The sequence below is a fragment of the Pongo pygmaeus genome, chromosome 3, assembly GCF_028885625.2.
Source record: "Pongo pygmaeus isolate AG05252 chromosome 3, NHGRI_mPonPyg2-v2.0_pri, whole genome shotgun sequence".
In the NCBI taxonomy this organism is placed as follows: domain Eukaryota; kingdom Metazoa; phylum Chordata; class Mammalia; order Primates; family Hominidae; genus Pongo; species Pongo pygmaeus.
This window is the reverse complement of record NC_072376.2, coordinates 134852552-134865132: the sequence shown is the minus strand read 5'-3', so window position 1 is coordinate 134865132 and position 12581 is coordinate 134852552. Positions and strand designations below refer to the sequence as shown.

Here is a 12581-nt window from a genome sequence, read left to right as displayed (position 1 = left end):
TTTTTTTTTTTAGATGGAATTTCGTTCTTGTTGCCCAGGCTGGAGTGCAATGGTACAATCTTGGCTCACTGCAACCTCTGCCTCCTGGGTTCAAGCGATTCTCCTGCCTCAGCCTCCCAAGTAGTTGGGATTACAGATGCCTGCCACCACGTATTTTTATTAGTTATAGTTTTTGGAGACCAGGAATAAGGCTCAGCAGTGAAGATGCATGAACAAAGGCTATAGACATAGGGAATAAAGGTTAATGCTCAAATTTACTGCCCTTTAAAACATTTATGTGGCATGGTCAAATGCTGCCTTGGGACATAAATGACCACTGCTATACTTTCTTAAACCTGTGCAGTCATAAATTTCCAATGAATTCAAAGTAAACAAGGATTGACATGGTCCTGGAATTCATCAATTTGCTTTTTATTAGTACCCCTTACAATACCCAACAAATCTCTAGGATCTCTGAAGCTTTGTTTATGCAATATGGAACACTGACAATTGCATTGATGACACTGTACTTTAATGCTATCAAAAGTCATTCTCACATGATCACAACTGGCTACTCTCCTCTTGCTCCACTGTCCATAATAGTCAATACTTAGAAGTAACCCTTCATCTCCCTCCAAACTTTTGTTAATGCAGCAAAGAATACCCTGAGGTAGTATATGGAATCGCAGAATGTGAACAAATAACTTACGCTGTAGAAGGTTGTCTGATTAGGTCTGAGATTTGTTTAGATAGTTGGTGAGAACTTCGAACCATCATGCTATGTAAGGTGGCAGGGTGCTGAGGAATGTTGATGCTGATAGCTCCTACTTTGAACACAGCAGCATTGTTTGTCTTCAGCCCTCTTTGGGCACTGTAGAGGGCTTGGGACTTGGCAATACTACATTTCACTACAGTTCTATCAATAGAGAAAGAAGACTATTAAAACACAGCCAATAGCCAAGTAAACAGAAATTTTGAAAAAATATTGAGAGCAAGAAAAATACTTATGAATTTGAGAGGTCTTCAAAAAGTTCATGGAAAATGTGTATTATAAAAAAACTACGTGTAGATTTCAGAATTATTTTGCACCAAAATAAACTCATATTCACTTGTTAAAACATGTGAACAGGATCTTCTTTAAAGTACCAAGAAGGATAAGACATCAGTTTGACAGAGCCCCCATCAAAACAACATGAATTCTGCTAAAATTGAAGCAAGAACAAGCATCAAGTTTATCATTAGACCTAAAACCATAAAAACCCTAGAAGAAAACCTAGGCATTACCATTCGGGACATAGGCATGGGCAAGGACTTCATGTCTAAAACACCAAAAGCAATGGCAACAAAAGCCAAAATTGACAAATGGGATCTAATTAAACTAAAGAGCTTCTGCACAGCAAAAGAAACTACCATCAGAGTGAACAGGCAACCTACAAAATGGGAGAAAATTTTCACAACCTACTCATCTGACAAAGGGCTAATATCCAGAATCTACAATGAACTCAAACAAATTTACAAGAAAAAAACAAACAACCCCATCAAAAAGTGGGTGAAGGACATGAACAGACACTTCTCAAAATAAGACATTTATGCAGCCAAAAAACACATGAAAAAATGCTCACCATCACTGGCCATCAGAGAAATGCAAATCAAAACCACAATGAGATACCATCTCACACCAGTTAGAATGGCAATCATTAAAAAGTCAGGAAACAACAGGTGCTGGAGAGGATGTGGAGAAATAGGAACACTTTTACACTGTTGGTGGGACTATAAACTAGTTCAACCACTGTGGAAGTCAGTGTGGCGATTCCTCAGGGATCTAGAAGTAGAAATACCATTTGACCCAGTCATCCCATTACTGGGTATATACCCAAAGGACTATAAATCATGCTGCTATAAAGACACATGCACAAGTATGTTTATTGCGGCACTATTCACAATAGCAAAGACTTGGAACCAACCCAAATGTCCAACAATGATAGACTGGATTAAGAATATGTGGCACATACACGTCATGGAATACTATGCAGCCATAAAAAATGATGAGTTCATGTCCTTTGTAGGGACATGGGTGAAATTGGAAATCATCATTCTCAGTAAACTATTGCAAGGACAAAAAACCAAACACTGCATGTTCTCACTCATAGGTGGGAATTGAACAATGAGAACACGTGGACACAGGAAGGGAAACATCACACTCTGGGGACTGTTGTGGGGTGGGGGAAGGGGGGAGGGATAGCATTAGGAGATATACCTAATGCTAAATGACGAGTTAATGGGTGCAGCACACCAGCATGGCACATGTATACATATGTAACTAACCTGCACATTGTGCACACGTACCCTAAAACTTAAAGTATAATAATAATAAAATAAAATAAAAAAAGAATGGCACACAGGAAAAAAAAAGCATCAAGTTTATGGTGAAGTTTGGGCGAATTATAGCAAAATCATTGATGCTTTATAAAAAGCCTTTGGGGATAATATCCCAAAGCAATCAGCAGTTTACAAATGGATAACTCAAGAAGGGACAAGACAATGTTGATGAAGCCCACAGTGGCAAACCAAGTATCAATTTGCAAGGAAAAATTTTATCTTCTTTGTGCCTAACTGAAGAGGACCAACAATTAACAGCACAAGCAACAGCCAACACCATAGACAGCTTCAATTGATTCAGCTTACACAATTCTGACTAAAAAATCAAAGTTGAGCAAACTTTTCCACTCAATGGGTGCCAAAACCATTGCTCCCAGATCAACTCTAAACAAAAGTAGAGCTTTCAATGGAAATTTTAAACAAGTGAGATTAAGATCCTGAAGCATTTCTTCAAAGAACTGTAACAGGAGATTAAACATGGCTTTACCAGTACAATACTAAAACTAAAGTACAATCAAAGCAATGGCTACAAAGAAGTGGCAGTGGTCCAGTCAAATCAAAAGCAGACCAGTCATGGCTGGGCATGGTGGTTCACACCTGTAATCCCAACACTTTGAGAAAGTGAGGTGAGCAAATCACTTGAGCTCAGGAGTTTGAAATCAGACTGGGCAACATGGAAAAAACCCAACTCTAGAAAAAATACAAAAATTAGCTGGGTACGGTTGCACATACCTGCAGTCCCTGCTACTTGGGAGGATGAGGTGGGAGGATTGCTTGAACCCAGGAGACGGAGATTACAGTGAGCTGAGATTGCACCACTGCACTCCAGCATGGGGAGCAGATAAAAGTGGACAAGTCAAAAGCAAAGGTCACGGCAACAGTTTTTTGGGATGCTCAAGGCATTTTGCTTGTTGACTTTCTTGAGGGCCAAAGAATGATAACATCTGCTTATTAAGACAGTGATTTCAGAAAGGTAGCCCTAGCTTTACTAGAAAAATGCTCAGCAAAGCTTTACCAGTCCTCCACCACAACAATGCTCTCGCTCATTCCTCTTGTCAAACAAGAGCAATTCTGTTAAGAGTTTTGATGGGAAATCAGTAGGCATCCATTTCACAGTCTTAATTTGGCTCCTTCTGACTTTGTTTCCTAATTTCAAAAAAAAAAAAAAAATTAAAGGGTGCCCATTTCTCTTCAGTTAATAACGTAAAAAAGACTGCATTGTCATGGGACCCTCTGTTCATTAGCGAAGGAATAAATGGCTGGTATCACTGATTAGAAAAGTGTCTTGAATTTGATGGAGCTCATGTTGGGAAATAAAGTTTGTTTTTTTAATATCTTTAATTCCATTTTCCACAGTTTGTGAAGCCCCCTCATAACTGAATGAACTAAAACGACTTAAAAATTTTCATGTGTTTATACACTGAAGAAACAATGTTATCTAAAAATATTAATATATTTATTTTATGCTATTTGCACTGAATAGTGTTTAATTTCTTTAATAGGAAGAATCTATAGAAGAAAATAAGTATATTCTCACATGTAAGTAAAAACAGACACACAACATTCCACTTTTTATTTTACCCCCATTCAGAACTCTTTTCTTCTCCACCTTATTTTAGAGATCTGTACAACCACTATACAGACACTAAATATGAAAAGAAAAAAATATTCACTATACTTCTTAAAATCTAATTAGGGAGTCAAAGAAATTAGAATAACAATCATCCACTATGTTACAAGAAATTGATAGGAAGGAGGAAGTGTAACTTGCATTTTCTGCTTTTCATTTTCAGTGAGTGGTAAACAAATGATAAAAGTCTGATTCATAATGAGCAAGGCTATTACTTTTAGTTAAGAATTGGTATCCTTTAATTACTAGTACAGATATAAAGCAAAGATATGATCTTTCTTGATTTCTTTTGCTCTTTCCAATGCCTAGAACAGTTCCTGGGAGATTAAAATAGACACTTGCCAAATATTTGTGAAATGAAAGAGCAGAAAGAAGTAAAGCAAAAGAATGACTTCTACCACTACAACTGTGGAATTCCACAGATAGCATATGATAGGACATTTATGTAGAAGCCATAATGAAGTAGTGTTTGACACATACACACACCCTCACACACATTATTTGTTTTTTAAAGATGGGGTCTCGTTGTTGCCCAGGCTGGAGTGCAGTGACACCATCATAGCTCACTACAGCCTGGACCTCTTGGGCTCAAGTGATCCTCCCAACTCAGTCTCTCAAGTGGCTGGGACTACAGAGGCATGCCACCATGCCCAGCTAATTTGTTTTAAATTTTTTGTAGAGACAGGGTCTCATTATGTTGCTCAGACTGGTCTCAAACTCCTGGCCTCAAGCAATCCTCCCACGTTGGCTCCAATAACTTCTAATATAAATGTGATCCTTCAAATGGGCAAATGATTCTTGACAATCACTAAATTTGGCAAAATACACAAAATACATATTTCATATTAATTACAGGCCAGTTTACATACATTAATCTCTGCTGGGCTGCAGAAAATTTGCCAATTGTTTATAGTCTCAAAGATATGAAGAACCAGTTCATCACATTTAACTTTTATTAGGATAAACGCAAAGCTCTATCAGAGGTCTTGAATGTTTATAAACAGTAAAATCTAGGTATTATATAAAATTCAAAACCAATTACTAGAGAAATACACTTTTTTCTTCCACAAGACACTATTTCTCGGAGATGATCACCAGAGGGTGCAGGCAGTAGTTTACGGAATTGGCCTAGTCAGCATGAAGGTAGGCTCTGAAATGCTGACTACTTACTGAATTTTGAATCATTTATAACATTATAATAATTAAAACCATTGTTTAACACCAACATTTCAAGTTCAGTTTCAACATAAGCCAGAACACACCCAGATGGTGCTGACATGCAAATGGCTCTCTAGATGTGAATAGCATTCATCTATTGAATGAAACTAAACACATATTTACATATAGTAAAGGCCATTAAAATCTATTAACAGAGCAGTCAACTCTCCCCATCTTAAATACAGAATTATAAGGCTGAGAAGTACAGATGTTTTATTAGTGTTTTAATAATTATTTCTACAATTAGTGAAAACTCTTTCTTGCAAAGTGAATTTTTTAAGCTTCCATTATCATATCAAAAATTAAGTACTTTGATCATAGAAATTTTAATAGTAACATGTCTGAAAAGGCACAAGCAACACACAACTACAGTGTTACAACTTGTCAACAACAGACAAGGTATGAATTACCAAAAAAGCAGCACTTACCTGTGTTTTCCTTGATTACCAGTAAGCTTTAATCTATTATATAAAAGGGGCTATATTACAGCTACAAAACAATAACTAAATAATTCACAGCCATGAAAAAAATTTAAATATTTTAAAAACTATTCAATACTACAGTAATCACAAAGCCATGAAAAAGAATAATATGACATACAGAAACTCTTGTTTGGCTGTACTTGTAGGAGATGTAGGAAAATCCTCCAGTCTACAGATGAAGAGTCAAGAGAAAGCAGGAAAACAAAAAGGAGGCAAATAAACATTCATGCACAAATTAGTTACAATATGACCAATCATCTGGAAAGCTTTTCTAATTTCCCACTCTTAAAATGTTCCTTTAAAGTACCATTTGAACTATTTTTTTCCATTCCATTTCCTTTTCATTGCAATTGAAAATGAAATACCAAAGAATACACTAAGAGTTTGGCAGTAACTAATAAATAACTTTTATTTTTCAAATAAAACAGTTAAGGGATCTTTACTTGGGGAAAAAAAGAGCAAGAAATATCAGCTATATAATACTTTATCAAAAATCTGTTCTATAAACATTATGTTTTGCAAGGTTAAAGACTATTGGAAGCCCTTCTCTTAAGAGATAACAAATAATGAAGAGAAGAGATCCAGGAGGATAGACTAAATAAAACTCATGGGACACCTAAAGAAATTTAGTTTACTTTCTGAAGGTAAAGTACCCATGGTACTTCAAATTTAGAGTAAATGAAGGAATCGTGGAATCCATGGTCTATGACTTTCAGTAGAAGCATCATAAGGTGGAAAGAGTATAGATTCAGGCATCTCTTCTTACTGACTATATTAAGTATTTTAGGCACTATGTTGATCTTTCTGAACCTCAAATTATTGTTCTGTAAAGGTAGATAAGACCACCCCGGTTCCCAAAATTGCAGTGAAGATTAAATATAATAATCTAGGTGAGGCTTCTGGCCCACAGTAGGCACTTAATAATATTATAATTAATACATAATAATAACCCCTTCTCCTATATTGAATGAACAAAAAAAGATCTCATCTCTCACAACCACCGGAATTTCCTGCCTTTCTTGAAAAGACTTCTTAGGAAATGTGATCTGAATAGTAGGCAGCTATTATGAAATATACAGTCTTTAGTTCCACACTTATAGGTCCAAACCGAACTCAGACAGTCTCCAGGAAGTCTTGAGAATGGGCCCTGTCTGAGGTTGCTGATTTTAGCCAAAACTCATTGCAGAAAGCTATGGCCCATTAATAAACATCCATTTCAGGAAATACTCCCCAAGGTAGCTATCACATTATTCAGATTTTTAAAATGTTATTAGAGCTATAACATATCATACTTCTTAGTCAATCTAGGACTAATACTTAATTTTTATAACGCTGAACCAAATCCTCTATTTAGTCATGTTGGATGCGTTACAGGATAACAGTAGCACAACATTAACTAGTCATAATATTAAGGAAGAGCAAATTCTGAAAATCTGACCTAAATTATCAAAGGCTGTTTTGTAGTTAACATGAAACTGCTCTGCTGAATGGAAGTTAGGAATGAAGGTATATACCACCAATTTTAGAAAGACAAAAAGTATATTTCTAAAATATTTTATTTGGTGATATTCTTAATGACAGTCAGGATTCTCAGTATCTGGGAACTGATATTGTATATACAAACCTCAAAATTCAGCATGTTTATCCAAAGAATTTCCAGTTTTGTCTAAAACTGTAAGTGTAAGAAAATAAAAACTGATATACTTACTGTATATTTGGTGTAATCCCTTCAAGCAGCACAATATTAACCCCACCAATATGAGCAGTAGCACAAGTCTCAGTCATCTTTTGATGTAAAACATCTTAAATATGAGAAAAAATATTTATTTGAATTCTGGATATAAGATACTTGCATTTCATATTAAAATTACATTTTATTCATAATATATTCAGTAGCAAAAGATAATTTTAAAGTTATGGTAAATTTTGTTCAACTATTTCAGAGCTACTTTTTAAAAAATTTCCTTAGTTTTTCATTTCTCTGCATTTAATACATACAGAAATATTAAATGTCAAAATTGCAATAATGCAAAATATACACTTCAATATGCCATTCCTGCATTAGTCTACTGGCATTACATAGCCTAATGGCATTTTACATCTCAGAAATAATACTTACACTGCAGAAAAGTTGGAAAATTTTTAAAAATAGGAAAAAGAAACCACATAAACCAGCACTCTTGGGCCGTATAATTCCTGTGATTTTAATGGAGGGTATAAATATTTTAATTACTTAAAAAAATGAAATCACATAACCAATTTTGCCTACTTTTTTCATTTAGCATTATTGTTCGTATTAATAAATTCTGCAGTATAATTTTAATGGGCAAATTGTAAACTGGCATATGTTTATAAGAATAACCAATTCTTTAATGCCAGACACTTGGCTGCTTCTTTGTACAGATATCTTTTCACACAATTCTGATCATTTCTTATACCTAGGTTTGCAGACCTCGAATTGCTGAGTCAAAAGATAAATGTGCTCTAAAGACTACTGATAAAAGCTATTAAATTAACCTTCAGGCAGGTTAAAACAATTTATATCAATTTAAAAGTGAATGAAAATGTCCATTTCTCTAATTCTCACCAAAAATGAGTATGGTCATTCTTAACTTTGGCTAAACAGATGAAAAAACTGACAACTTTTTTTTTATTTTTTTAATATCAACTTAGATATCTGAGCGTTTATGTATTGTTTATATCCTTTGTGATATTTCCAAGGAAGGCTGATGTGTTTGTATTTTTCTTAGCAATTTACAGTCAGTCCATCTAATTTTTTCAGAGAACCGTGTGTGTGGTTCACCATGTCAATCCCAAGTACATGATCCTCAAATTTAAAATTAGTTTTTGAGTAAATAATAAATGTTCAGGGTACAAAACAGGTAAAGAAGGGTATATAACTAAAAGTAGGTTCAAAGTAAGTTTTGATTAGACCTTACAAATTTCTCAATCATAAAGTTAACAATAAAAACACATGGTGATTGATAACTTCCTTTTCTCATGTAATATAATCTGTCAGGTTATTTTCACGACCAGAAAAAAAACCACACTGGTTTTATATAATCATTGCTGCAAGAGAATCCCTGCAACTTTACTGCTGTATCCACTGAGTCTAAGAAACATTTGCTTTTTTATTTTAGCATCGCTGAAAGTGGGATGCAGTTTACAATCAATGGCATCTGACCATATCTGGCAATGGTATGTTCCTTGTGATACATAAAATAATAGTGCATCTTCAAATTGATGGGCTCCTGGATTTGATAAAATATCATACCTTGTGTAATCATTCTCAAGATAAATGGTATGTTTTCACTAACCTAGGAAATTTTATATCAACTAAAGGGACTTCTTTTTATAGAGATACTTAGTATTAGACTATAAGATTTCTATGGTAGTAACAAAAGCAAATTTTTCATAAATTTCATTATTTTGGTAAAATTTTCAGCTTTTAGAGACATCTTAGTAGTTGATATTAAAAGACAAAGAATAAATGTCACTGAGTATAGGTACATCGGCTCAATATTTATGTGCTAAAATATTTAGACATCAAAGCTGCCTCAATTCACTGATACTCAATTACAACAAAGTTCTTGATACCTCAGAATTTGGGAAGTCCAGTTTTTCTGGAAAAAAAAAAATTTGCCAAGTAGGAATTTTGGAGACACAGCAGTGGTTTTCCTCAGAGAAGTAGCACTAATTATTATGTATACATAGCACTTCATTAGAAAAATCATTCATACCTTTCATTTTTTCCTTAAGAGTAAAACTGCCATGGATCCTCTTCAGTTCTGATTCCATTGTTAGTCCACCAATATCTGCCTCTAGGTGTGTACGGTTCACCATGCCAATCCCAAACACTATTAGAGTAACATGCTGAGGTTCAGAAGTTACCAAGCTACGTTTCCTCTGCGTCTTAGTCAAACTGCTGTTGTCTTGTTCATTCTCAAACACAACTTTACATGTTGGCTCTGTAGGGCTCCGAACTCCTTTATAAGTAAATGAAAATATACAATTTTAGATACGAAGACTGAAAAACGGAAGGACATTCCAAACACTGTCTTACCTTTCTTTCCTTCACATTCCCAACCAGTCCTCTTTCTCCTAATCCCCAACAAAATGATTAAAAATTTCTTCAACATTTTTCCAAGTTGCTACTGAAAGTGAATAGTAGAGCCAGATATTTTAAATCAGGTCTGTCTAAATCCTTTAAGAACATACCATGTAAGAGTTTAAAAGGATGGGAAATATGGTGGGAGGATATCTGAATTCCATTACTGTTTTATTTCCCTGGTGATAGACAATTTCTCTCCATTTCAATTATCCACTTACGACATTAAGAAAACATGATGAACAGTCTTCTGCTTCTTTGGTATTATTGTTATTCTAAACAGATATTTTTAAAACATAAAAATGTCTGTTACCTGCTGGTCCAAATGTTTCTGAAGACTTTTCCAATATTCCTGTTGGATCAGAGATAAGTGAATAGAAGTTAAGCAATTTATACATATTCTGCCAGCACTCAGCTGAAGGCTCACTTTGTTCTGACACTGTAATTGAATCGGAGTCATCCATATGAATAGTCATGTGATCCACCACATCTTTTGAACCTTTCCTAGACACTTTTGATGTTCTTCTTTCAGATCTTCCTAATGAATTCTTGTTTCGAGATTCCTTTTTGTTATTCTCATTGTTGGTCCGTTTGTTCTTTGCATTATTCACTCTATTGCCACCATTAAGACTTCCTCTAGAACTGCGGCTAAAGTCAGATGAACGAAAGTCCCGATGTTTTCTGGTTTTGAAGGTAGGTGTTGGGGAAGCAGATCCGGCTGTATATCTGCTAAGTTTAATATCAGTCTGAGTTGCTTTGATGTCATCTATCATTGTGCTAAACTGATGAATAAGACGAACCAAAGCCATATCTACATGCTGGCTTATTGACTGACAGGAAATAGTAAAGTTGCAGTGAAAGGTGTTATAATACCGCTTGCTGAGATCATGAAAAGAAAGGGCACTGGTAGAGTTCTGAGGGGTGCACACGGACTTTTCCATTACAACAGCACTGATGCTAAAGGTTCCCAACATTAATGCTGGTTTGAACTCAAGTGGAGGAAGATTCACATGGCCTTGCCTAAAAATGTGAAATAAAAAAAGGACAAGGTTTTTCTTCCATTTTTCCAGAAACATACATCTTTATTAATTTATAGGCAAAATCATCTCCAAAGTAAAATATGAGTCTTAAATTATTTTAAGCAAGCAAACCAGTAAAATATGCTTTTTCACTAGGCCAGGCTTTTTATGAGTTCAAAGGTGGGCCTTTAAGTCTTCTTACTTAATCTTATTCTAAAACTAACAAGTCAAAATCAGTCTTCTTATGTTAAGAAATGATTTCACTGAAGTGATAAAACAACTTTTATTGTCATTTGATGGTATTGCCATAGAGTATTGGAATTTAGAGTTAAGTATAGATCAATTAGGATGTCTCACTTAACCATCCCCCCCTCCTATAATCATGTATCTAATTTATTCATATTTAACATAATTTTATTTGATATTAGATAGGAAGCCCTCATGCTAAGTTGAAACCAGACAGGAAAAGCAATTGAAACAAAAATTAGAAATACACACACACAAAACCTTAAAATCTGATAAAAAAAATTATTTTGGCAAATCCTCCTGCTTATCTAAAGATTTTCATGTAAGACTATTATAGTAAATTTTAATATAGAAAGTCAAAAATGTCTCAAATTTCTATAAACCAACTACCAATAATAGCAATAAGCCCCAAGCACCAAAACTGTAAAAAGGTATTTTTCCCTCTTCTTCCATGCACACTATGAATATGCAGACATGGGAGTTTTTTCTGTAACAAAAAGAAAAAAATCAGAAGCTGCTTTGATATTTTGCATTTAACTTGAAGAATTTATAACGACAGAGCAATAATTCCTTAATGAATACTAGTATTTCTTAATTAATAAGAAAAATGCCCCATTGTAGTGTAATTTATGTAAATGCATAAACTCACAGGAAGTGTACAATCAATGCCAACTAAGCATATGGTCAGAGATGGAAAAACTTGATTCTGAGAATTAGAACAGATAGGAGACAGAAGATTAAAAAGAGATGAAAATAATCCACAATTGCAAAAACAAGAATCTAAAACATGTAAGGGTAGTAAGAAAATCTTAAAGAGGGGAGATTCAAATAAAGGAGAAAAAGAAAATGGTATACCATAACAATTTGCCTGACAAGTAAAAGCCTGACATGGGCAAAGTTACAATTAAAATTTTAAAATATAAGTCCCTGATACGTGCAGCTACTTTTACTAGAGACAGCAAAGAGACAAAGAAACTATCATGTATGAGGACTTACTACATGCCAGACTCTATGCTAAATGTTTAATAACTGCCCTGGCTTTACAAAGTAGTAGGAGAGTTATACATATTCATACAAGAAACTGTAACCCCAAACTAATATACAACAATCAGCAGAATGAACAATCTGCTACAAAAACAAACAAAAAACCCAGACAATACTGAAATTAATGGCTGGGAAAAGTATATTGTGGTGAAGGTCTCCAAATAAATAAGAGCTTATGATGGAATTACAGGAGATCTGAGAAATAAAAGCTGATCACATTAAGAATGTGGAGCATTGGAGCTGGCGCGGTAGTAGAAAAATTAAAAGGAATGTCAAGTTCAGCTAGACCAAAGGCAATGAAGTTCACAGAATCACTCAAAGAAGCTCTCACTCAAAAAAGACTTACTTGTGTGCTCAAATGAAGGTCTATTCTGTTGTAGTATTATATGGTTTTTACTAGGCCAATAAATAGGCTACAGCTATAATTTTATTTATATAATCTATATCTCTACATACAACCTATTACATATAAATTA

At 34.5% G+C, this 12581-nt stretch overlaps 1 protein-coding gene across 26 annotated transcripts in view; it reads right to left on the bottom strand.

The window, feature by feature from the left end:
* The window catches only part of BLTP1 (bridge-like lipid transfer protein family member 1), a 215674-nt gene that overhangs the window by 84143 nt on the left and 118950 nt on the right, over nucleotides 1-12581 (bottom strand). For 25 of the 26 annotated variants that reach the window (XM_063664090.1, XM_063664083.1, XM_063664080.1 and 22 more), the window contains 5 exons: nucleotides 10110-10816; nucleotides 9429-9674; nucleotides 7397-7490; nucleotides 5807-5857; nucleotides 689-895 (listed from right to left, as the gene is read on the bottom strand). In XM_063664090.1, the coding sequence (XP_063520160.1) occupies nucleotides 689-895; nucleotides 5807-5857; nucleotides 7397-7490; nucleotides 9429-9674; nucleotides 10110-10816 (1305 nt within the window). The remainder of the gene's footprint in view (nucleotides 1-688; nucleotides 896-5806; nucleotides 5858-7396; nucleotides 7491-9428; nucleotides 9675-10109; nucleotides 10817-12581) is intronic. The other variant, XM_063664096.1, reaches the window with a different exon arrangement.